The 21,444-nt window shown below is 42.1% G+C and overlaps 2 protein-coding genes across 10 annotated transcripts in view; one reads left to right on the forward strand and one right to left on the reverse strand.

Moving 5' to 3' along the window:
• The window catches only part of CALD1 (caldesmon 1), a 174,790-nt gene extending 163,318 nt beyond the window's left edge, over positions 1-11,472 (forward strand). For 6 of the 9 annotated variants that reach the window (XM_041398496.1, XM_041398495.1, XM_041398500.1 and 3 more), the window contains 7 exons: positions 3,440-3,483; positions 3,581-3,659; positions 4,978-5,106; positions 6,074-6,169; positions 8,367-8,447; positions 8,679-8,712; positions 9,794-11,472. In XM_041398496.1, the coding sequence (XP_041254430.1) occupies positions 3,440-3,483; positions 3,581-3,659; positions 4,978-5,106; positions 6,074-6,169; positions 8,367-8,447; positions 8,679-8,712; positions 9,794-9,825 (495 nt within the window). In that variant the 3' untranslated portion in view covers positions 9,826-11,472. Of the gene's footprint in view, positions 1-3,439; positions 3,484-3,580; positions 3,660-4,977; positions 5,107-6,073; positions 6,170-7,027; positions 7,081-8,366; positions 8,448-8,678; positions 8,713-9,793 lie in introns of those variants that run through there. The other 3 variants (XM_041398498.1, XM_041398503.1, XM_041398501.1) reach the window with 2 other exon arrangements.
• Positions 11,473-12,205: 733 nt separating this feature from the next.
• On the reverse strand, positions 12,206-20,058 carry LOC121332756 (aldo-keto reductase family 1 member B10-like). The gene is made up of 10 exons (XM_041398504.1): positions 19,891-20,058; positions 19,048-19,215; positions 17,921-18,037; positions 17,189-17,266; positions 16,606-16,728; positions 15,271-15,377; positions 14,983-15,064; positions 13,958-14,041; positions 13,042-13,124; positions 12,206-12,699 (listed from the first exon to the last, which is right to left on the reverse strand). Exons 1-10 carry the CDS (start codon positions 19,957-19,959, stop codon positions 12,657-12,659), a joined length of 954 nt encoding a protein of 317 aa, XP_041254438.1. The 5' UTR covers positions 19,960-20,058; the 3' UTR covers positions 12,206-12,656.
• Between the last annotated feature and the right edge of the window lie 1,386 nt (positions 20,059-21,444).

The following is a 21,444-nucleotide window of genomic DNA, read 5'->3' on the forward strand; positions in this document are numbered from 1 at the left end:
TTCTCTGGGTTAATCAGGAGAGAACAGTACTAAGTCTCCTCTTGGGGATGAACAGCACCACTAGAGAAATGTAAAAGGAGTTAGGTGTTGAGGGAAGGGAGCAATGGCTGGAGGCTGGAATATCCCTGTCTTTGGAGAAAATGTCTCCTGGAAAACAGGGGCTGATGTGGCAGGCAGCACTCTCTGCAAGGCTGACAGCTAACCCAGAAGACAGGACTTTCCAGAAACGTATTTTTCTTTAAAGACCTGTCTTGTCCTATCTCATTATTGCTCTCAGTACCTGACAGCTGGGGCAGTGACTGGAAAGAATTAGACTCCACACAATCAGTTCTCCCTAGATGAGCTATTCTTGAGGCAGAGGGAAAACAGAAGGTTAAGAACAGGATATGTGACATTTGTTCTCCCCCATCTTTGATGGTGATGGCAGCACTGGAGCCTGGTAGGTAAACTGAGCTAAATTGGCACCCTCTGCTCAGGTGCTGCTGACAGCAGGAAAAAGCATAATTGTGCTTAATGAAGCAAGAGACTGTGTGAGCCACTCAGGGAGGATGAGGAGAAGCCTCTCCGAGGAACTACTGCTCCAGTGGATTTCCACTAGGTCCTTCCACATGTTGGATATGAGGCAAAATAAAAATACAGGGTTTTCTGTGTTTGTTTTTTATTCCACTTCCTCCTTGACATATTTGTTTTGAAGATAGGTCCGTTGACAAGTTTCTGTTGCATAATATCCAATACACAGTTTAAAACTCCTATGAATCAATGTAATACCTTTATATGAAACAGATTTTACTGGGAATATCCAATAGTTTTTGTTTCCCAAGTCATGGTCTAATATTGTGTGTTAACTCATTTTTTCTGGTCATAATTTAATTAGAGGCTGGCAGGTTCACTTTTTTGAGTATGTGTGTGTTCTGAAAGTACTCCATAGTCACAAAATATAGTCCAAGCTATTTAACAAGATCCTGGTAAGATGAATGCAGTAAAAAGATTACTCTTCTTTCCTGAAAACTGAGAAAACATCTTGAATTTTATGTTAATCACCTTGCTTTGCCTGTTTCTTTTACAGATCTATTTTGTCATACTGTTCACTGTATGTGCCGTACGTTTTAAATTCTTTGCATGGAGTTTGTGTGATGTGCAGTGGGTAAATGACCTTTAGCTGTTGCTGTGCAGTCTAAATGTGTTTGACTTCTATGTTGAATACACGTGTGTACAGGTTTGTTTGCTCTGGGTGTATTCAATGTCTGCTTCTGCTATCTTTTGAGGATTTATTCTAGAATAAATCCTCACATAAATGTGCAGAAATATTTTATCCCTTCATGCCATGCACCCTCTTCCCTAGCCAGAGGGCCTTGCTCAGCGCTGTGGGTTTCTTCCTAACTCTTTCCTGTTTATTTTCTGGTTTTGCTTTTCCATTTTCCTCTTCTGAACAGCCCCTGACTTTTTCCTGATTCCACACCTGGTGCTGTGAGAATCTGTTACCAGTGGGTAAAGAACAACCCCACTTTTGCCTTTTTACTATAGCCACAAGAAAAATGTTCCTCTTCCTTCCCACCTCTTCCACCAGTGCCCACTCGAGCCTGTTTTTCCTGCTTTGCAGAAGCATCCCTCCTGCCTGCACATAAAACAGTGTGAAGATCCTGTAAATTAATTATTAGGCGGTTGCCTTTGGTCCTGGTTCTTTGAGAGAGTCCATACGGTTTGTCCTTGCTGCCCACCAGGGTTTCACTGATGTTTATCTGGGGATAAACTGGAGACTCTTGCTGGAATAACTCATCATTTTGCTGCATTGCTGGTTATGACCCAGAAATCAGCACTGGGGGAAACTTGTACTGTACCATAGCAGAAGTGAGGTGATGTGTTTCAAGTGGCCATCCCTGGTCTGTTTGGTCACTTTTGAACCATTTACTGCTTGTTTTGTGGCATTGCCAGCTGAACCCCCTCTGGGAAGAGCTGTACCCTTTCCCTGTGGGTGTGCAGGGCTCCTGCTCCTGCCGGTCTTTTGCTGCCACCTTGTGACATCCTTCCACTGAAACAGGGGATTTGTCCTGGCAAAGCCCATCTTTGCACTCAGGACTGCTTTTAGCTCGTGTTTTGGCAGCTGAAACTGGCGATGGAAATGACTCTGTAAATTGTATGTATGTTTTAGAGCTTCAGAGGTGCCTTTGAGCTGGCTGGGTGGTAGCTGGAGCTCCTCCAGTGAGCTCCTTTGGCAAATTCTGCACTCGAGTGAACTGCCTGCTTGCAAGGGCTTGAGAAATAAACTGTGCATGCCCTTTGATGGGATTGCTGTGGGACTTGGTGTCCTGGGAAAGCCTTGGATGCTGAAGGCACTGAAGAGAACCATTTAAAGGAATGGCTGTCGTTGCCTTGTTTTAAAGGCATGAATGCCAGAGCAGTCACGGTTAAACTAAATTGAAAATGGAGAGCCCCTGCAGAGACTGGGGAATCCCCAGGAATCCAGCCAGGCTGATTAATAATAATTTCAATCCCCTGGAGCTTCTTGCATGTATTTTACTTCTAAGTGAAACCGTGGAGCCTGGCATGAGAAGTGGAACAATGCAATGTTGATAAGACTTGCATTTTAGATGCAAGTTTGATGAAAGTATTTAGTTTGATGAAAATATTTCTTGACCCTGAATACAAATAGGTGCACACACTCCCCATCTCCAGACCCCCAAAAGGGAAATGTTTTAAAACTTTATTCAGGGATGGAGTTTTTTGTTTTCAAAGTATTGAGAGATTTGACAGAATCCATATGAGAATTTCATGAGTCTTCCTCCATGGAGATGTCACAATATTTTCCTATTTACAGAGTAGAAAATAATGATGCAATGTCACATACAGCTCGTATAATAACAGGTAGATACTGATTCAGCAGTGACCCTGCCTGAACATGAGCAGGGTTTACACTGGTGGGGTTTTTGGAGCTCAAATTTAAATTGATCATGTCCTCCAAAGACATGTGTAAGGGAGGCTTTGTGGCTGAGCTCCAAACCTGGCCTAGTCTGATCTCTCAGCTCAGAAAAACTTTATTAAATCTGCTGTCTCTCTCAAGAGACACATACTTGCTCTTGTGTGGGAGATGTGAAGATGACATAAGTTTTTGTGCCTATCAATCCCTTCCTTGAGTTAGACTTCTCCCCTTTTCTTCTTTCTGTGTTGTTCTTTTATTCTCTTGTTACGTATGAGGCACTGAAGAAATGTGTAGGATGCAAACATTCGTGCAGAAAATATATCCACTTTTATGAATCTGTAGCATAACGGGCTCCTGTCTATAAAACCCTTGTGTGTGTCTGTGAAATTTCTGTTGGAATGCATCTTTTTCAGATTGATTTTTTTGACATTTAAAATGACATTTCAGGCTGGCTGTGCACAGGCTGACTCTTGATTAACTTTAAATTAAAAAGTTTAAAGCTTTTGTTCCTCTCTTTTCTAGATAGAGGAGCGGACAGAATTTTTGAACAAATCTGCTCAAAAGAGGTAAAGCAAAGAAACAGTAAGTTCAGTTCAAACAGCAGTGTTTAAGTGGAGGGAATAATAATTTTTGCTTTTTTTTTTTTTTCCCTACTTCCTACAGTGGAATGAAGCCCACCCAGACAACAGCAGTTGTCTCAAAGATTGACAGTAAACTTGAGCAATACACTAGTGCAATTGGGGTAAGTTAATTCCAGTAAATGGATCTAGTTACTAATGGCTTTGGGGCCTTTAATCAGCCTTTGTTTTGCTGTTCGAGGATTGCAGGGTTTTTTGATCACAAACTCTTCTTTAATGAGACTTCAAGAACAAAATGCTTGAGGCACATCTGTAGCCAACATCTAGAGATGCATCTAAACAAAACCTCAGATTTGGGTCTTCCCTTTCATGCTGCAATTTACCGTTTTGTGAGCTGGCAGTGGCTTTGGAGGGTTCAAAGCACCTTCAGTGACAGTCACATCCTCTGCTTGGCTGATTAGAGACCGGTCAGCACAGAGCTGATGGTCATCCTGAGCAGAGCTGGCCTAGCAGCTTATTTAGGAGAACAAGGAGCTGGCTTTGTCCTGCTGGCTGCCACCCCACAGTGAAATTCCTTGGCAAAGACACACTCTGCAGAGAGCTAGTGAAGCAGTGACAAAAGGGAAATCAAAATCACTTTAAAATGCAGAACTTGACCCCAGGTGATTTTGACAGCTGTGCCTAAGAGCCAGAACTGAGGGCTTTTTCTGTCCATTAGTCCAAGGTAAAATAGGAAATTGATACCACTGTATCCAGCTGCCATCTGACTTGAAATATTTCCTTTGCTGAGTTTCTGATTTGTCCACAAGTTGCCAAATCTGCCTTGCTTTGCAATTAGAGAGGCAAAGCATCACTCATACAGGTTCTTATTCTTATCCAATCTATGATATGTAAAATGTGCAAGAATTTTGAAAAGAAGAAAGAGGACGAATTTGGCCAGTGGTTTTGGTAACCATGTAAAAGACACATTTGGCCCAAAAAATCACCCAAAAACTCCCACTCAATTCTCCACTCTTCGAAAGAACACTTTGTTTCAAGCATAATGCAATTGCTGAGATTTACCCCTGGAATGCTGAGGTTCAGTTGTCTGGGGCAGATGGAGCAGTCTGATGCTGAAGGACAGAATAGCCCTGCCTCTGCAAAGGGACTCCCCTAGATCAGGCTTCCAGGAGCCAGGCATAAGCTAAGATTTTAAACTCTTGGAGCAATTGTGTGCAGAGCTAAGGCTTTCCATGGGTTTTAGAAAGGTAATCAATACAAAAATAAGGGAGTGCCAGTTTTACAGCCGGTTGTACCAAGGGTGAAACTGCAAATGGAGAAGGGGAGAGAGTCTCAGTGGCACCTCTTGAGCTGGGTGCTCCTTCTCATCTTTGCATGGTCATTGCTAGAGCCACACAGGAATGCTGCATTCCCCAGAGTCAAACCACCCTGCAAATCCAGCTCTCAGTGCCAAACACCAACTGGTCCCAAATTTTTCCCCAGGGCACGAAGGCTTCAAGACCTAAAGCTTCCGACCTTCACGTTCCAGCCGAGGGCGTCCGCAATATCAAGAGCATGTGGGAGAAAGGGAATGTTTTCTCATCACCTTCTGGGACAGGAACACCAAATAAGGTATGTGTTTAATTATCCTAGTGATTATAAAGAATTGTGCTCAGGACCTGGCCTTGCATTCGTGTTCCTGGGAGTAAGCCTGCCTGTTCCTGTTGGCATCACTGGTGAAGAATATCCCAAAGGATCCTGAAGGCCTCAGAAAGCCACAAGATGGTGTGGCTGCAATATTGAGTATAATGGAAGAATTTAGTGACCTACTGAGCTCAGTTATGAGACATTCCAGAGCCACATCAGATATCTTAGAAAAATACATCTGGGTCATTCAAGCAGAGTACAAAGAAATTCTTTGAGTAGGGCAAAATTCTTTTGGAGAGCAGAAGAGCTTTGAATAGGCAGGATAGTGATGATATTTTTTAGATATTTCATAGAAGTATTTGTGAGACCTTTATATTTTCTGTGTAAATCCTTAAGGCAACATTTTCTTTCTATAAATTGATGCGAGTTGCTGGGCATTTATCATAGGCAAAAAGATGAGCCATGTATTGAAGTGGGTTGTTACAGATAGCAATTAAATTTTACTAATTTGTTCTAGCCTTTTAAAGATTTACTGTTTTAAATTTTAGGCCACTTCTCTATTGTGTACCTCTTTTGAAAAAAAATTAGTTTAACAAGAGAAAAAAAAGCAGATTCAAACTGATGTCTCTTCTATTAAGCTGAAGATTTTTGGAGTTTGGGCTTGTGGTAGAAGCAGCATAATTATGTCTGACATTTATTGCTGGGGTGGCAGTAAAGTGGCAATGTTTTTGTCAGTCCATGTATATAATTTTCGAAAACTAGAGGGCAGCAGCACTGTGTAATTCACAGGGACAAAACCTTCAGGGCACACAGGATGTCTCTGAGCAAGCTATAGGCTCAGTGAGGACCTCTCTGTTAAACCCAGGCTTGGCTTTGCTTTTAAATCTAAGCCGTGGCAAACAGAGCAAAAGCCATTCTGAAACTCTTCTGGTTGCATTTTATCATTTTGCAGGAAACTGCTGGACTGAAGGTTGGTGTCTCCAGTCGTATCAACGAGTGGTTGACCAAGACCCCCGAGGGCAACAAATCCCCTGCTCCAAAACCTTCTGTAAGTAAACTTGGAACAACTATCTCTTCAGTAGGTGGGCTCTCTCCTGGGGCAGGGGGTGCTTCTTCCACCAGCCTTTGGAGGAACTCTGCCTTGTGTCCTCTTGGCAGCTCACAGCCCCCTGGCTGCTGAATCCTTGTGGTCAGAAAATGGGGAGAGGAAACAGGGCAGTCCTCACCTTAAAGCTCAGAGGAGCACTTCTCTGGCAGAGGATGGCTTTAATTTACCACCTGTGAAAGGCTTACCATTAATTTAGAAATGACCAGCCACAGAGCCCAGACTGCACACTTACAGACACTTGGAGTTTGGCTCCTGCCCTGTAAAAATCTTCCAAGTATGTTTTAAAACACTACTGATATAATTTAGGTCTTTATGAGCCTAAATGTAACTCCTAATGAAGGGCCTTTAGTCTGCCCATTAGTTCAGCAAGGATCAGAGCAGAAAATGCTGTTGAGGTAATAAACTGGGAATGTGGGAAGCAGCAGGAAGAGGTAACTGTGGGGTGGGGAAGGGAAAGGATGAGGGACATAAATATCCACATTGGAAAATTGTTTGTGATGTTAATGATTCAACTTCAGAATTTGGTAAAGAACTGGTTTCTTCCTGTATCCTTGTGCAGTGTTTTTCTGCCAGTTCACCTGCCTTTTATAAAAAGTGAAAAACACTTTCTCATTTCACACTCCTGTTTGTCCTAAAGAGGAGTTTGAAATTTGCAGCACTGTCCACTACAGAATCTGCCACCAGATTTTTCTCTCTTTTCTTTTAAGTTGCATCTTTTAGACAATGTAAAACTAATCTCTTGTTTTTCCCTCAGCCAGCTGTTTCTATCTATGTCTTAATTTCCCTCTTTCTCAATAGATTCTTTCTTCTTTCAATGTCTCTGCTTGAAGGAACGTGCCCTCCTCCTATTCTTCTTCTTTGGGGGTCTCTTTGCTAAGTTGGTCAGGTAAACATGTTTATAATTGACTATGAAGTCTTATATACGTCTATAATGTGTGATTTTATTTCTGTCATGATAAATCAAAGGGAAGCCTAGAATTTCTTATTTAAGCAAATAACTTCTCACCCCCATCACATTCCACCAAAGTAAAGAAATGTTCAAAGTTTTTGTGACCATCAAAATTTTTGTGGGTTTTGGAAGAATATTGAATTCAGGGCACAGCAAAGATTTCAGTTTTACAGTGAACTGAAGTCACAGATCCCAAGTAATTTCAGGATTATGGAAATGAATTTCACAGGTAGAAATTCTCACTTGCAGAAAACTTACCTCCCTACAGATGGCCAGTACAAAATCCTGGAAGCCATGCAGGACTTGAATTCTTCCTGAAAAGGAGAGTACTTATGTCCAAAATTGTTTGAGTCTCTTGTTTGCCAAGCACAGAGGTGGATATCAATCCAGCTGCCCAGCAGATGCCATTTTCACTTGCAGCCCTCCTTTTCCCCAAGAAGCTAATTGACATTTTTTATGGAGTTTTGATTAAAGTCTCAATAATACATTCATTTTCAGAGATTTCTACTTTTCTTTAATCACTTTACCTCATCTGGTTTGTTTTGGTTGGTTTTTTTGGGTAGGTGGGGGGTTTTTGTTTTGGATTTTTTTTTTATCAAGTTGGTGATTGACATATCCTAAGTCTGCAAAGGATGCAATGGAAATTTAAATGGTATGAAGGAGTACAGTGATAAGTGCTGAAATCTGTATTTAAGGATGTAGAGCAGGATCTGTTCTTCTGTTGTATGAAAACTCCAACTCTGTTTTTTACATATTCTTTTAAATAAAATATTTTTATTTTGATCTAAAATAACCAAGAAAAGCTACTTTTGAATTCCTCCCTAGCAGAAATACTTTCCCTAAAAAATGTGGAATTTTTTCCGCAAAAAATTGGATTTGGTTTTTTTGTAAAAATCCAAGGGTGCAGTAACTTTTCACTACACTTCCTAAGTTGAACATACTGAGTTAAGACCAGTCTGTCCATATGAAATTGATGCAACATGATTGGCTTTTGTCTTAAAACATGGATATGTGTCGAGTTATTTTGTGAAATATAATTTTTTATAACTGATAGAAAATTTAATATTTACTGCTGGTGGATGTTCCTCAGCTTCTCTTGTGAGGAAGCTGCTTTCTAACTTTTTCTTTAACAAGTGAAAATAAACCTGAACTCATGTTGGTTTCTGTTCTCTGACATTAAAAATGCAGGATTTAAGACCAGGAGATGTATCTGGCAAACGTAATCTCTGGGAGAAGCAGTCAGTGGAGAAGCCAGCTGCTGCTTCTAAGGTAAGAACACTTCTGGGCAGAGTTTAGAGGATAATATTCTGTTACTAACCCACCTTTTTATCTATAAAAGAAAGCACAATGAGGTTCAGAAAGTAGTGTACCACTTTTATTTTCCTGTTTGTCAGAGCTGTGTTATGTGTGGACATCTGTTGATATTTTTTTTTCCCTGTTATAAATAGCAATTTTCTCCTATATGGGATTTTAATTATGTGTTGTTGCTTTTTCAAACAGGTATCAGCTACAGGAAAAAAATCAGAGACTAATGGTAAGTAATGCCATAATCATATATTGCACCTTTTTCTATAATTTAATACATATTATTACATATTTATAATATAATCATGCTATGCATATAATGGTAACATACACGATTATATGCATATTTAATAAAATAATACATACAACATTTGATGATGTACATATAATACAATGCAAACATTGTAATACCTATAATTATACAGAAACATTGCCACATTTTTGCGTAGGTGTACCTGTGTATTAAAATTCAGCAGCTGTTCACGTTGATGCAGAAACCCCTTCTTGCCTTTGCCTTTCAAAAACTCCATTAAAATATCATTGAACCATGAATGGCTGAGAAACTGCTTTTGCTGGAGCTGTGCACTGGTGTCTTTTCAAGGCAAAAATAGTTTTGCTATTGTCATTTTGAAACCACTGGTTGGTGAAACATGACCTAATTTTACAGAAAAAAAATCAGCAAAATAGCCCTCTTAGCTTTTTATTTTTATTTTAACCTAAAGCACTCCAAATAAAGCCAATTAAACTAATTGTTTGGCTAAGAACCAGTGGGGAAGAATGGAAGATCATTGATCAGTTTAATAGCTTTAAGGATGCTTTTCAACATCACCAATTCTTTGCTAAGAGTGAAATGGTCAAATAGAGAAAAATTCTTGGTTTTCTACACTTGAATGTGTGCCCACACATTCTGTAAATCCAGGTGTATGTTTTGCCTGTGAACTTTCCTTGTTGGTCGAGAGCTGTGCAAAGCAGAATTGTTTTGCTCCTCTTGTCCTTTTTCAAACCCAAGTGTCAGGAGAGGGGTTTTTGGGCTGGCTCAGGGTTAGTGCACCATGCTCCCACGGAAGGTGCTCCCCACCCACAGCAGCAGTCCCAGCAGAGGGGTTTGGACACTGCTGAGCCTCTCCTCAGGGAATGAAATCCTGATTTTTGTCCTCCTGGGGACCCCCTCAGAGCACCCCCAGTAGAAGTAGAGCAGCACCCAGCTCGTGTGCTGCCTTCTTACGTGTTGACCTAGAGGGCTGTGCCTTTTCTGTTCTAGAGATGTGTTTGGGCTGCTTCAAGCCATATTTAATCTGTCTCTTTCTCAGCAGGTTTGAGACAATTTGAGAAAGAACCGTAGAAGGCCACTAAAGACGCTGGACCAATCAGTTTGGGGGAAAAAAAAATAAGGAAAAAGTGCTAAATTGTTCTTTTTATATTTATGTTTATTTACCAAAATGTCTTTTTTTTTTTGCATTATCCCAGTTAAAACCATGTATATTAGCACTGTATTTAATAATCAGTCTAGACATTCATCAGAATAGTACTGCCTTTGCACAAGAGCCTTTATTCCGAAAGAAACCCATGCTGTGAAATATATAGACTCTCCTACTGAAAGTCATAAATATGTATCTGAACAGTGATTTCAGCTGGCATTAGAGGTCAACCCAAAACACATGTAAAGTGAAGTTGCTTGGGAAAGGTGTGCAGTAAACCTATAAAACCAATGGTTACTTTTGTAATACAGAAGTCTTTTTCTTTCTGCACTTTAGACTAAGGCATGGAAGAAATATCTTTAGTTGACAATGTAATATTTTCTGTAAGTTGCCCATGTCATGAGAAATACTGCATCAATAACGTGTTTTAATTTTTTTTTTGTTTTATACTTTTTTTTAGGTATCAATTTTTCCATTCTAGTTTAAGTTAATACCTAAATTTGGATGATTATGTTAGCTGACAGCGGTACTGATATTTCTTTTTGTTGTTAGTGACTAGTAATTGAATGCAATCTATATATATACACACATAGCTTTACAAAGGTTAGCCTAAAGGCACTACTAATGGTAGAATGCTTTAATATGTGCTAGAGTATTATATTTAGCAATAAACATACATAATTAGCCAATATCACAGCTTAAAAAAATAAAGACAAAATCACACACTTTTCTATAGTAAGATTTCATAATTGTCATTAAAGGTATGGTGAGATAAGTATAAAAAAAATTTAAATGTCAGTTGCCCAGTAATGGGTAATTAAAAAGAAAGTATAGTTTTTAAAAGAGGAAAAGGTAAGGGTATAGAGGGTCAAAAATAGGTCACTTGTATAAAACATTGTAGTTTAATTTATATAAAACTACCATAATTAAAAAGAAAAAAATGTAAACAGAGTTGGAGCTTGTTTCAAATGACTGCACACTAAATCTTGCCATCCATCAGTGCCCTACACCAGGTCCACCAAAAATGAAGTAAACATCTGTCTTTGCGATGCTTCTTTTTACCTCTCTCCCCTGAATATCTTATTTACAGACGTTTTCATTTGTATATAGTAAACACATGGCTTTGGGACGTCAGCTTGGTTTGGATTTACGTGCCCTGCAGTTTGGCATTTACATCCTACAGTGTATGGGTGGCATAAACTGAGCAACTCAAGCAGCCCCGAGCACGTTGTTAACAGCTTTGTTGAGCACCAGAACGCCCAGGACCTCCCTTATTACCACTTCCATGTCTTACAGCATCTGGCTTCTTCCTAAAGGTTCTATTCCAGCCCAAAGCTGGGCTCCCCTGCTTGGCTGAGACATCTTGTTTACATGCAGAGATGCTCAAAGTTGTCTGCAGGGGCTGAAGCTGTGCCTGACATTGTCTGTGGGTTGTCGTGGTTTTTGTTTGGGGGTTTTGTAAGCGCTCCTCTGAGTCTTTCAAGTACATCTGATAGCTGCAATAAAAACAGTTTGTTCAAACAATGTATTCTGGAACTGCATCTGCAATAAATGGAATATTTCCAGCAGCAGCCCCGTTTGTTAATGAGCAGGAATGGACCAGTTGTTGTAAGAGAGATAAGAGCTGTGCTAAGTCCCTGTGAGACAAAGTGAAGAACCCCTCAGGATGGCCCTCCTGATGCCACAAACCAGCTTGGCTTTGGCCTAGAAAAATCTGTCTGAAAATATTTTAGAGCAATTAACTGTGAGGCTGTCCCAGGGGCTTTGGTGATTTTGAAGAAGTTTTCCCCGTGCTTTCCTTAGATAAAACCAGCCCGTGTCTGAGTGTAATATTCTGGGTGCTGCCAGCAGAGCTGCAAAAATCTAAGTTTATGTTTGAGACTCCCAGTCTGATGTTGGAGGCAGCCCCTATGTTCAGCTGGCTGGGTTTTACTGTGAGTTATCCCTGCCATGATGCTGCCTTCGACTTTCCCCACAAATCACACAGGAGTTCAGTTTCTAGGTGTTCAGAGGAAGTTACAGCTTTGTTCTTTAGGTCCTAGCTAGAGCTAAATCCTGTTTTGAAGAATAAGCCACAAAGTGATCTGTATGTCCTGTCCTTGTACAGAAATTATAGAAACTTATTTCTATCTGTATTAAAATTTGTAAAACCTCACTATATAAAACAATTTAAGGACTACACTGATCAACTTTTGTGGTTAATAAACTTTATTCATATAAAATGTTAAAGCATTCTGTGTTAAAATTTGTAAAACCCCAGACTTTAGAAAAACTATATAAAAAGATTTAAGGACACTGATCAACTTTTGTGGTTAATAAACTTTATTCATATAAAATGTTAAAGCATTAGAAACACGTTATGAAAATCACAAATATATAAAAAGCAATGTAATTAGAGCATTCTTTGACAGTGACTCATGAGCCAGTATGACTGACTACACTGGGAGTAACATATAAAATACTCCATCTAAGTCCCTGTTTGTTTTTTTTTTTTTTTTTAAGCATGTCTCTAATTAAGAAAGACCAGATAAAAAGGAAAAGACATTGTCTTTTTACTACTAATAAAAACCAGATTTCTGCTAATCACCTTTACAAAACCCCACCCTTATTGCTGCATTCTTATATCAGTTAGTGGTCTCCTCCTTAAAACAGGAAAAAATAACTGCTCATAATGATTATCAAGTGCAGAAGAAGAAATTAAGATCAAGCTGCAGAGCACATCTAATCTGGAAGGAGTTAAATGGAGGTCCTGCATTTAATACTCTGCTTTGAATGGGTAGTCCTTGTGGTTGACAGCTCTGAAAAGAGAAAGACCTTGTTACTCAAGAGAAAGAGAAAACTCTTGTTATTCAAGCAGTGCAGAAAGTATCCTGAGCAGGATTTCCCTGTTGCAGTCCCCCTCCCCTACTGCCAGGGTACTCAGGTTCTGCAGCTGTCATTGAGCTGAACACTGGAGAAAGCCCCTGGAACAGCAATATGCTGGAGGGAACACTCCAAATGAACCTCTCTCCTGAAGATCCAGGAGATGCCTCATTCAAGTTGAAAGTTTTGGTTTGGGTCATGTGTGTTTTCAAGTTGGGGTTTGTGAAAATACAGACAGAAAGAGGACGAATGGACAGTAAGGATAATAAGGAACGTACTGGATCACTGGAACTGCCCTCCAGTTCCTGTTAAAGCTGAGGATGACATCCATCTCCTTTTCGGACAGTTCAAAGTCAAACACCTAGCAGGGAAAGAGGGGAAAAAAAAAAGGCGCTTTTTAGTTAGGTTTGTGAGTAGTTATTTCCTAAGTGTGCTTCATGCACTTAGGACTTGAGGTAGGAATGCATCAAGCACAGTTAAGCAATCCTCTTCATTCTCAGGCAAGTAAGAACCCTTGAAGTGATTAAGACAGTTTTGTTTCTGAGGTGCTGTTCAGAGCAAGGTCTTAAATTTCTGGGTGGCTGAATCCCAGCACACTGCCCTTTGTGTTGTAATGCTCACAGAGATTATTAGTGCTCAGGATGTGTCACAAATACTGGAACTGGAGGTAAATTTTCTGCTACGAGAGAGGGCTACTGGGTATCAGCTGCAAATAGCTGCCTCACAGTTGATCATCTGAAGAGTTCTTGCTAGGGGTTCATAGGAAAAATAACTCCAAACCCTCCCACCATGGATTGAAAGCAATACCAGGGGTATTGTATAAGGTGCCACACCTTATGAGCAAACATCCAGCTGAACTTCACTGCCAAGGGGAGCCACAGCCTCACAGTGAGACAAACTCTAACAGGTCTGGTGTTTGTTCTCAGCTTGTTCCTTTACACCCTAAGGACTTACTAACCTTTTCCCCAAGGGCAAGTCCAAACCTGGGGCTCCCTTTCTGCAGCAGCAGGGCTCAGACAGCCCCGGTGTAACCATTTCTCTCCTAGCAGGCACAAAATGCTTCTCCCCAGATTTTCAAATCTCTGTACCCCACTTCCAGTGCCTCAGGTGCTGCTTGGAAACACAGAGGGGCTGTGGGTGTGGGTGCCCATCCTGCACAAAACCAGGCAGCAGCATTTCCCAAGGGAACTTCACCTTCATGTTCTCCTCAACACGGTGTGGCTTGTCAGACTTGGGAATGACAATGATGCCTCTTTGGACCAGAAAGCGGATCAGGACCTAGGAAAGAACAAGGAGGAGCATGAACGCTGAGGTCCCAGGAAATCTATTCAAACACATTTTGTGGATTTTTTTTTTCTTTTATTCTACAACTTATTTTTCACTTTTGGGAAGATTACCACTTTGCACACAGGAGTTTGATATGCCAGGATTCGCTCGTGTATTTGACAGAAGACTGGCAAACCCTAATTTTTTTCAAGCCTATGTTGTTTCTACATTGTGGCTTTTGCAGGATTTGTTTTTGTTGTAAGGAAAAAAAAAATTATGATGCTCTGGCTTGTATTACGTGAGTGCTCAGACTCCATGAGCATAATAACACTACAGATTATTTTGGGCTCACAGGTAAGTACTCAGGAAGGTTAAACTTTTGGAAGTCCATCAAAGGAAAAATGTGTTTACAGAATTTAAAAGTTCCCACCCCTCAAAAACCCCAACTGTTGCATACAATCTTTTCATCCTGCTCTCCTGTCTTAAAATATGATTGTCTTTGATTGCATGTGAACATGTGGCTTTGTTTGGAGTGCAGGTTCTGCACACCCCAGGCAACCACTAATTTGTGTGACTAACGAAGTAATAGAGAAAAAAAAATATTCAAGCGGCTTTCAATAATTCTCTGTGAACACAAGCAGATTGGAGGCAATCAAATATGTCTCCAAGTTACAGGACTCTTCTGAAAAATAACTTAGCTGGAAGAAGGAATAGCAATTTAGGAAGGTGAACACCTAAGGTAAGCATGATTGCTGATCAGTCCAACCCAAAATTTGGCACTCAAGACCTCATTGAAAATAGCTGATAATTTTTATGAATGCTGTTAAGACACTTGGGCAGAATGAAGAGTCAAGTTCAGTCCCATTATAACGTATCTGTAGAGAAAGTAACATCTGTTAGGACTGGCCTGTAAGACATCTGAGGAGGAGGAATGGTTTGCTCTGGCAACTTACCTGGGCAGGGCTTTTATTATGTCTAGCTGCAATGTCTTTAATCTTGGGGTCATCCATCAGTGTGGGTTCCCCTGGCTTAGCCCTGTTAAAAAAAGAGATGGTGGTCGTAGAAAGGTGATGGCTTCCCTGTAGGAGCCCTACATCGTGTGACATCATCTGCATCAAGACAACAGAACTTCTCATTTTAACTGTATCATTTACCACTAATAATAACAATAATAATAATAAATAATCGTTCTAGTTCAACTGCAGTGTTTTGTGTGCAGAAAGGCTGCAGTGCTCTCTTACCATGGGCGGTTAGGAGAGCCCAGGGGGCTGTATGCAGTCACAGCCAGCCCTTTGGATTTGCAGTACTTGACCAGCTTCTCCTGGGTCAGGTATGGATGACATTCCACCTGCAGGCACAGAAAGATGGCTGATAAAAGAGGCAGACTTCTCTGAGCTGCAGAGCATTACATTTTAAATCCTCTTGGGTCAAAGAAAATGTGAAGACTTCAAGTGTCATGATTCAGATCTATTTTATGAAAAAGTTGTTAATGTCACAGCAGTATCTAGAGGCCTAGCAGAGAACAGAGCTTTCTCATGCTACATGTTACCCACAGAAAACAAAAAATAGATGAGTGGAAGTGTTATCTGTGTGGAATGTGGGAAATGAGCCTTCCTGGACTACTGCAGGGCAGGATTGCATCGTCAGAGGGGCAGCTCAGAATGCCTCAAGTTCATTTTCTGCTCTGATGCATTCAACCTCTCCTTGCCTCAAGGAGCCTCTTTCATTCCTGAAGGAGCTTGGGGAGAGGATCTGAGCTAACCTAAGGAAGCAAGCTGATGTTGCAATTAGATGTTTGGGTGAGACATCCTGAAAGCAACAGGAGCTCATTGGGGATGCTGCTCAGCTGCCACAAGCCATGGCATGAGCACAGGGCTGTGTCTGTGCTCTTCACATGGCCCTGTGCACATACCCAGCTGTCTCTGAACACTGGAGCTTCTCTACCATGCATGGTGACATGAAAAACGTGTGCAGTAGTTAACTTTCACCTGAGCTAGTGTGGGGATTCCCCTGGATACTCCCCATCTGGAAGAGGTGGGCATTCAGCACCCTCGGCTGCGTGCAAAAAGTTGCATGTGGAAGAAAATCAGAAGCTCCCCAAGCTGCTGCTGTCCTGTGATTACATTCATGAGGTATGTGGTGAGAATTTGTTATGTAATTGTACTCTTCAACCTCCTTTCTATAATGAAGCTGAGTGGTTTATTTTATGTTAAAAAATTAGTAAATGCTGTGCATCCCTGTATAGTTCCATGCTGGTGCAGAAACTCCCAGTGGGGATTTTGCTGAATATATTTAAGATTACTCTAAATATATATGACATATTATTTATATAGAACATCTATATTATATGTTATATGAATTTAGGTATACTCTGGTTATATATACATATACATACACACATTCTAAATATATTTAGGAATGCTTCTTAAGTGGAAGGTTCCAGCCTCATGGAAAGGGGATCTAGACAATCCTTAAAGTATGGATTCCAATCCTCATCCCTTCTATGATTCCAATCCTCATCTATTCTACGATTCCAGACTGCAAGGTTAGCTGAGGAGGGGGAACAAAATTCTCACCTGGTTCATTACAGGCTTGTGCTTCAGTCCTGGCTTGTTCAAGATTCTTTCAATCTGCTCATGGTTAAAGTTGGACACACCAATGGCTTTTACCAGGCCAGCATCCACCAGCTCCTCCATGGCCTAATGAGTAAGGACAACCAAGGTGGGTGTGAGTTAGTGGTATTACTGTCAAACTACATTATTTTATTTCTCTCAAGCTTGTGACAAATGAACAAACAACTCAGGCTAGATTAGATTACATAAAAGTATCTCAGTTCATGAAAGAAAATAGAATCCTAACTGTATGAACACCCAGTAAATTAACAGCCACACCTAGATTAACCTGAAGGGTTGGTCCTACCATTGTGTGTATCCAAATATTTTAGAAACAATAGCTACAGTGCTGGTAGATTCCTTCCCTTTAGCCTTACTAAAACCATCCCCTTCTTGCTCCCCTAAACAAGAGATACAAATAGGCTGAAATACAATTTTGTGTGGCTGTCCTTCATACCCCAACATATCCCTCAATTTCATTTTGCACACAGATCTCTGCTCCATCTTTAGAGCTGATACTTTCTCTGAAGAGCAGCTACTGGCTTACCTCCCACGTGTCCAGAAAATCTGTGTCACTGGGAATACTGTGACCCTTGTCATCCAGAGGATGCAGCTCTTCACCAGCCTGTCAAATCAAGGCAGATAATACACAGATTTTTTTTTAAGTGTTGAATTTCCTACAGAGTGCCAGCACTTTGGACTGCATTTGCAGGCAGCAAGTTAGCAGGTTGTTCAAACACCTTGCATAACTAAAAATTATGCTTGTCCATTAATATTCTCTTTGGACGAGGGCCATATTTAGCAAAATCAGTCCCTGCATGCAAAGAGTGTGGGGATTAGTAATAATTATGTAACTTTGGCAGACCTGGAGAGGAGGGAACTGACACTCCACAGCCCCTTTATTCTAGTTTCTTATTTATTTTGTACAGATGTAGACTGGGGGAAGAAACACATTCCTTCTGTGCTATGCTTCATTTTTCACTGCTGGTTACTTCAGGCCAAGCCAACATCCCCAAAAACCTAGATGTCCATGCTGTAACCACCATCCTGTGCTGGTTCCCAGAAGACCCAGGGGTCTCACACCTACATCTCCTTCCAAAAGGCATGAAAAGCCAGACCCCTGTGCTAAAACACACCACTGCTTTAGTGACCAAATTCTTGCTGCCACAGGGATGAAGAAGAGCCAAATGAACCCCATATCCCAGCTGTGTGATGGCCACAGCAAAGGTGAGAGGATGCAGTGTGTTGTAAGGAGGAAAGGTGTGGAGAGCAGGAGTACCTTGAACCCCATGGGGAAATGCATGAGGTAGAGGTCCAGGTAGTCCAGCTGGAGTGCAGCAAGGCTCTTCTTGAATCCTACCTTAACCAGGGGCTTCTCATGGAACGTGTTCCACAGCTGTGGGGAGAGAACAAGCCCCACTGTCACTTCACAGCTCCCACAGGGCAGGCCAGGGGACAAAGCTTCTCACTGGGAGGTCTGGGAGGAAAACTCCCTCCCCGCTGAAGTCAGTACATGCTGAAGATGAGGAGGTAATATTTCACTGTTAGGGCAGGCCAAACATACCACAAAGCCAACAGTCATGAAGGTGGAGTCAGGATTCCCACTTATGAGAAGGTATTCTCAGGTACAAATGTAACAATCTGGCAAGTGCATCTGACACAGCAAAGCTGTTAGTGTTACAATTTTTTTTTTTAGCCTAACTTTTGACTATTGAGCCATAGATACCTTCTTTCTGTTCCTTTTAACTGTCCACATGGAGAATGGTTGTCAATTTTACTTCATTTTTGAAATCAAAATTCAAGTTGTTTAAATAGAAGAACAAGTATTATTAAAAGAAACCATGTTCTTTAAAAAAAACAAAGTTTAATGTGGGAAATCTTAGTTAATCTCAAAGTTTTCTGGTTTTGCTGGTGAAAACCCCCAAATTTATTAGCTGCTTTTTGTTAAGGAGCACATCTGGGATAAGTGGACGAGATAATGAATGAAGAAAACACCTATAAAATGCTTTGATTTCTGTTCTCTTTCAGGATTACTATTTGTACATGACAGAGTTTTCAAATATCTTGCTTAGCACTGATGAATCCAGACAACTCTCTTGCCTTTTTTTTTTCCCCCCTTTATCTTGGGTATGTCCAATTGAACATCCGGTATAACTGACTTAATCGATGTCAGGAAATTATTAGATTAATAATAATTAATCTAATAGCTGTGATATCTTTCCTAAGTTGTCAGCAGTTCCTGATAAAGCCGAGTCCAAATTGCAAATACAGGACTTTTAGGACACAACAAGAAAACCACGAAGTGAATGTCAGAGAAGGGAGTAGGTCCCTATGTTACTTTATAGCTACAACAAGGGTTTCTCTGCAAGAAAAGCTAAATGCCCCAATAATCTTGCACCCTTGTACCTTAGTGACAATGAACAGGTCCTCCCGCTTCACAGCTCCCTCCTTGATCTTCTGCTGGACTGCGTTCCCTATTTCATTTTCATTCTGGTAGAAGTAGGCACAGTCGAAGTGGCGATAGCCGGCATCGATAGCAAATTTTACCACTTCTTCCACCTTTCCCGGAGGAGCCTGAAAGCAAACAGAAGCCAACCATGAGCTCTGCCATGTCCCCCTGGCAGGTCACAGTGCTGTGACAGCTCCTCACAGTCCCCTTTTCCAGCTGCTCCTGGAGTTTGCTCATCACCTGCCTTTGATTGAAAGCCGGCGGAGTTTCCAGGCAGAGCGGCGTTTCTGCAGGGAACGCGCACGCAGCAGAAAGGAGTTTTTCTGCAAGACCTCCGACACTGCCAGCAGCGCAATCTCCACTGTCATTTCCCCTCTTTGCTCCCTGCGTTGCCCAAGCAGTTTCGCCACATCACCTTCCCCAAAATCCTCCCCGCCAGGGTGGGGTACCCAGACCCCCCAGACCGCGACCCCATCCCGGCGCTGCCACCCGCTGCTCGCTCTTTTTGGTCGCTTTCTTTCGCTTCCCCTCTTTTATTCTGTGCCTCCTTCCACCTTCCCCAGCCCCTAATTTATATATATTTTTTTTGCCTTTTCCCCCTTGCCTGTTGCTCCCGGCGCCCCCCCGCTCCTGGCATCCCGCCCGGTTACACAAGCGGCCGCCATCCTGCCCACGCAGGGCACGGATCCCGCTATTAGAGGGGGCTCTTCTCTATTTCCTTGTTTTCAACTCTATTTCTCATCTCGGCATCTCCCCCCGGATCCCCACCGTCCCTCCCCGCCTTCCTCCTGCTCCGGTACCTGCCAGGTGCCCAGCCCCAGGGCGGGTATCTTCATCTTGTTGCTGAGCTCCACGCAGGGGATGGCCATGCTGCCGGTGTCCGTCGGTCCGTCCGTCGCTCGGAGCCCGCTGCCCGGGGCCGCTATAAGGCTCGGAGCCGGCCCGACCCCGCCTGGCTCCTCCCCGCCCCGTCACACACACGCGATGCCCGTCAGCCGGGAGCGCTCGGTGCTGATCGAGCTGATCTTCGCTGGAAATGCCTCAGCAAAGCCAGAGCCCATGTATCGGCAGCCGGCCTGGCGCTTTGCACGCGTTCTGCTGTGCTGGGCCGGGATCCCCACCCCTGGAAGCTCTCAAAAGGTGGATGGATGGATGGATGGATGGATGGATGGATGGATGGATGGATGGATGGATGGATGGATGGATGGATGGATGTGGCACCCGGGGACGTGGGTTGGTGGCTGATGTGGTGCGGACCGGTTGGACTCGATGACTTTGGAGTCTTTTCCAACCCTAATTGCTCTATGGTACCGCAGCTGGCAGAGCCTGTTGGCTGCCAGGAGAATTTCTGCCCGAGGCAATGGGTGCCCATTGGAGGATTTTCTCCAGTGGTGGCAAATGGACTGAATTTTTCATATTTTTCCTCAAAAATATTAGGCTCGCCTGTTGTTCAGAGAGGAATTCATTAAAACTGAACGTGTCCTTGCCTTTTATCTCATTTCTGCATTCCCTGTCTTTGCAGAGGGCTGGGCTCCCTGCTGGACCATCAGAGTGTGTGAAGGAATCTCTTCCCTGACCCCCAGTTAAAATTTCACCCAATTAAAATTTCACCCAGCGCTGGTAGAGTGTCAGATGCTGCACAAGGGATTTGTGATTACAGCTTGTCAACACGGGGTGCTTTAGTCCAATCACCCCCCTGGTTTTTGCATAGGGTAAAAAGTTGTCATAGTTGGGACAGTCACAATACAAAGCAACACTCCCATTTTCAGAAGGCTTCAAACCCATTTTTATACATTCTTACAAAACTCAGAAGTTTACACTTTACTCATTGGTCACGAGAGACAAAGTGATTATTGGAACAGGCAGTTGCAACTTTCTCTTATTTATCCTTCCTTCTTTCTTGGTTTCTGTGTCAACGAACTTTTTGGAAAATTCTTCCAGGGGTAAACATGGATCCTCTTATCAAACTTCTCTCTGGCTCACGGAAGTCGCTGTAAAACCTCTTCCACAAAAAGTGATATTTAAAGGTGGCAGGAGACTCTGTGTGAGTGCAGTGCCTCAGAAATCAAGAGGCAGGGCCTGGAGGGACAGGGCTGCTTGGCTGGCAGCTCTCTGGAAGAAAAGATGCTTCACACCATGAAGGTGATGTAAGTTCAACACCCTACCTTAGGCATCTCATATGTCACAGACACTTTGTGTTTAGGTGTCACAGCAAGGATGCTTTGCTGCTTGAGTCTACTTTTTTCCTTTTCCTTATATTGCTATAAACTCCTACTTGCTCCCTGCTGATCCCTGACCACCAATTTAAATGCTGTGGAAGTTCCACTGGTGTCTTCTTGTGACTTGTATGCTGT

The sequence above is a fragment of the Onychostruthus taczanowskii genome, unplaced genomic scaffold (assembly GCF_017590055.1).
Source record: "Onychostruthus taczanowskii isolate IOZ18803 unplaced genomic scaffold, ASM1759005v1 scaffold15, whole genome shotgun sequence".
In the NCBI taxonomy this organism is placed as follows: Eukaryota; Metazoa; Chordata; class Aves; order Passeriformes; family Passeridae; genus Onychostruthus; species Onychostruthus taczanowskii.

Coding starts and splice junctions, on each gene's coding strand:
- LOC121332756 (XM_041398504.1), bottom strand. CDS start 19,959: ATGGCCATCCCCTGCGTGGAGCTCAGCAACAAGATGAAGATACCCGCC. Junction 19,216..19,890: donor TGGGGCTGGGCACCTGGCAG/GTACCGGAGCAG, acceptor GTTTGCTTTCAG/GCTCCTCCGGGAAAGGTGGA. Junction 14,042..14,982: donor ATAATAAAAGCCCTGCCCAG/GTAAGTTGCCAG, acceptor GTTCTTTCCTAG/GTCCTGATCCGCTTTCTGGT.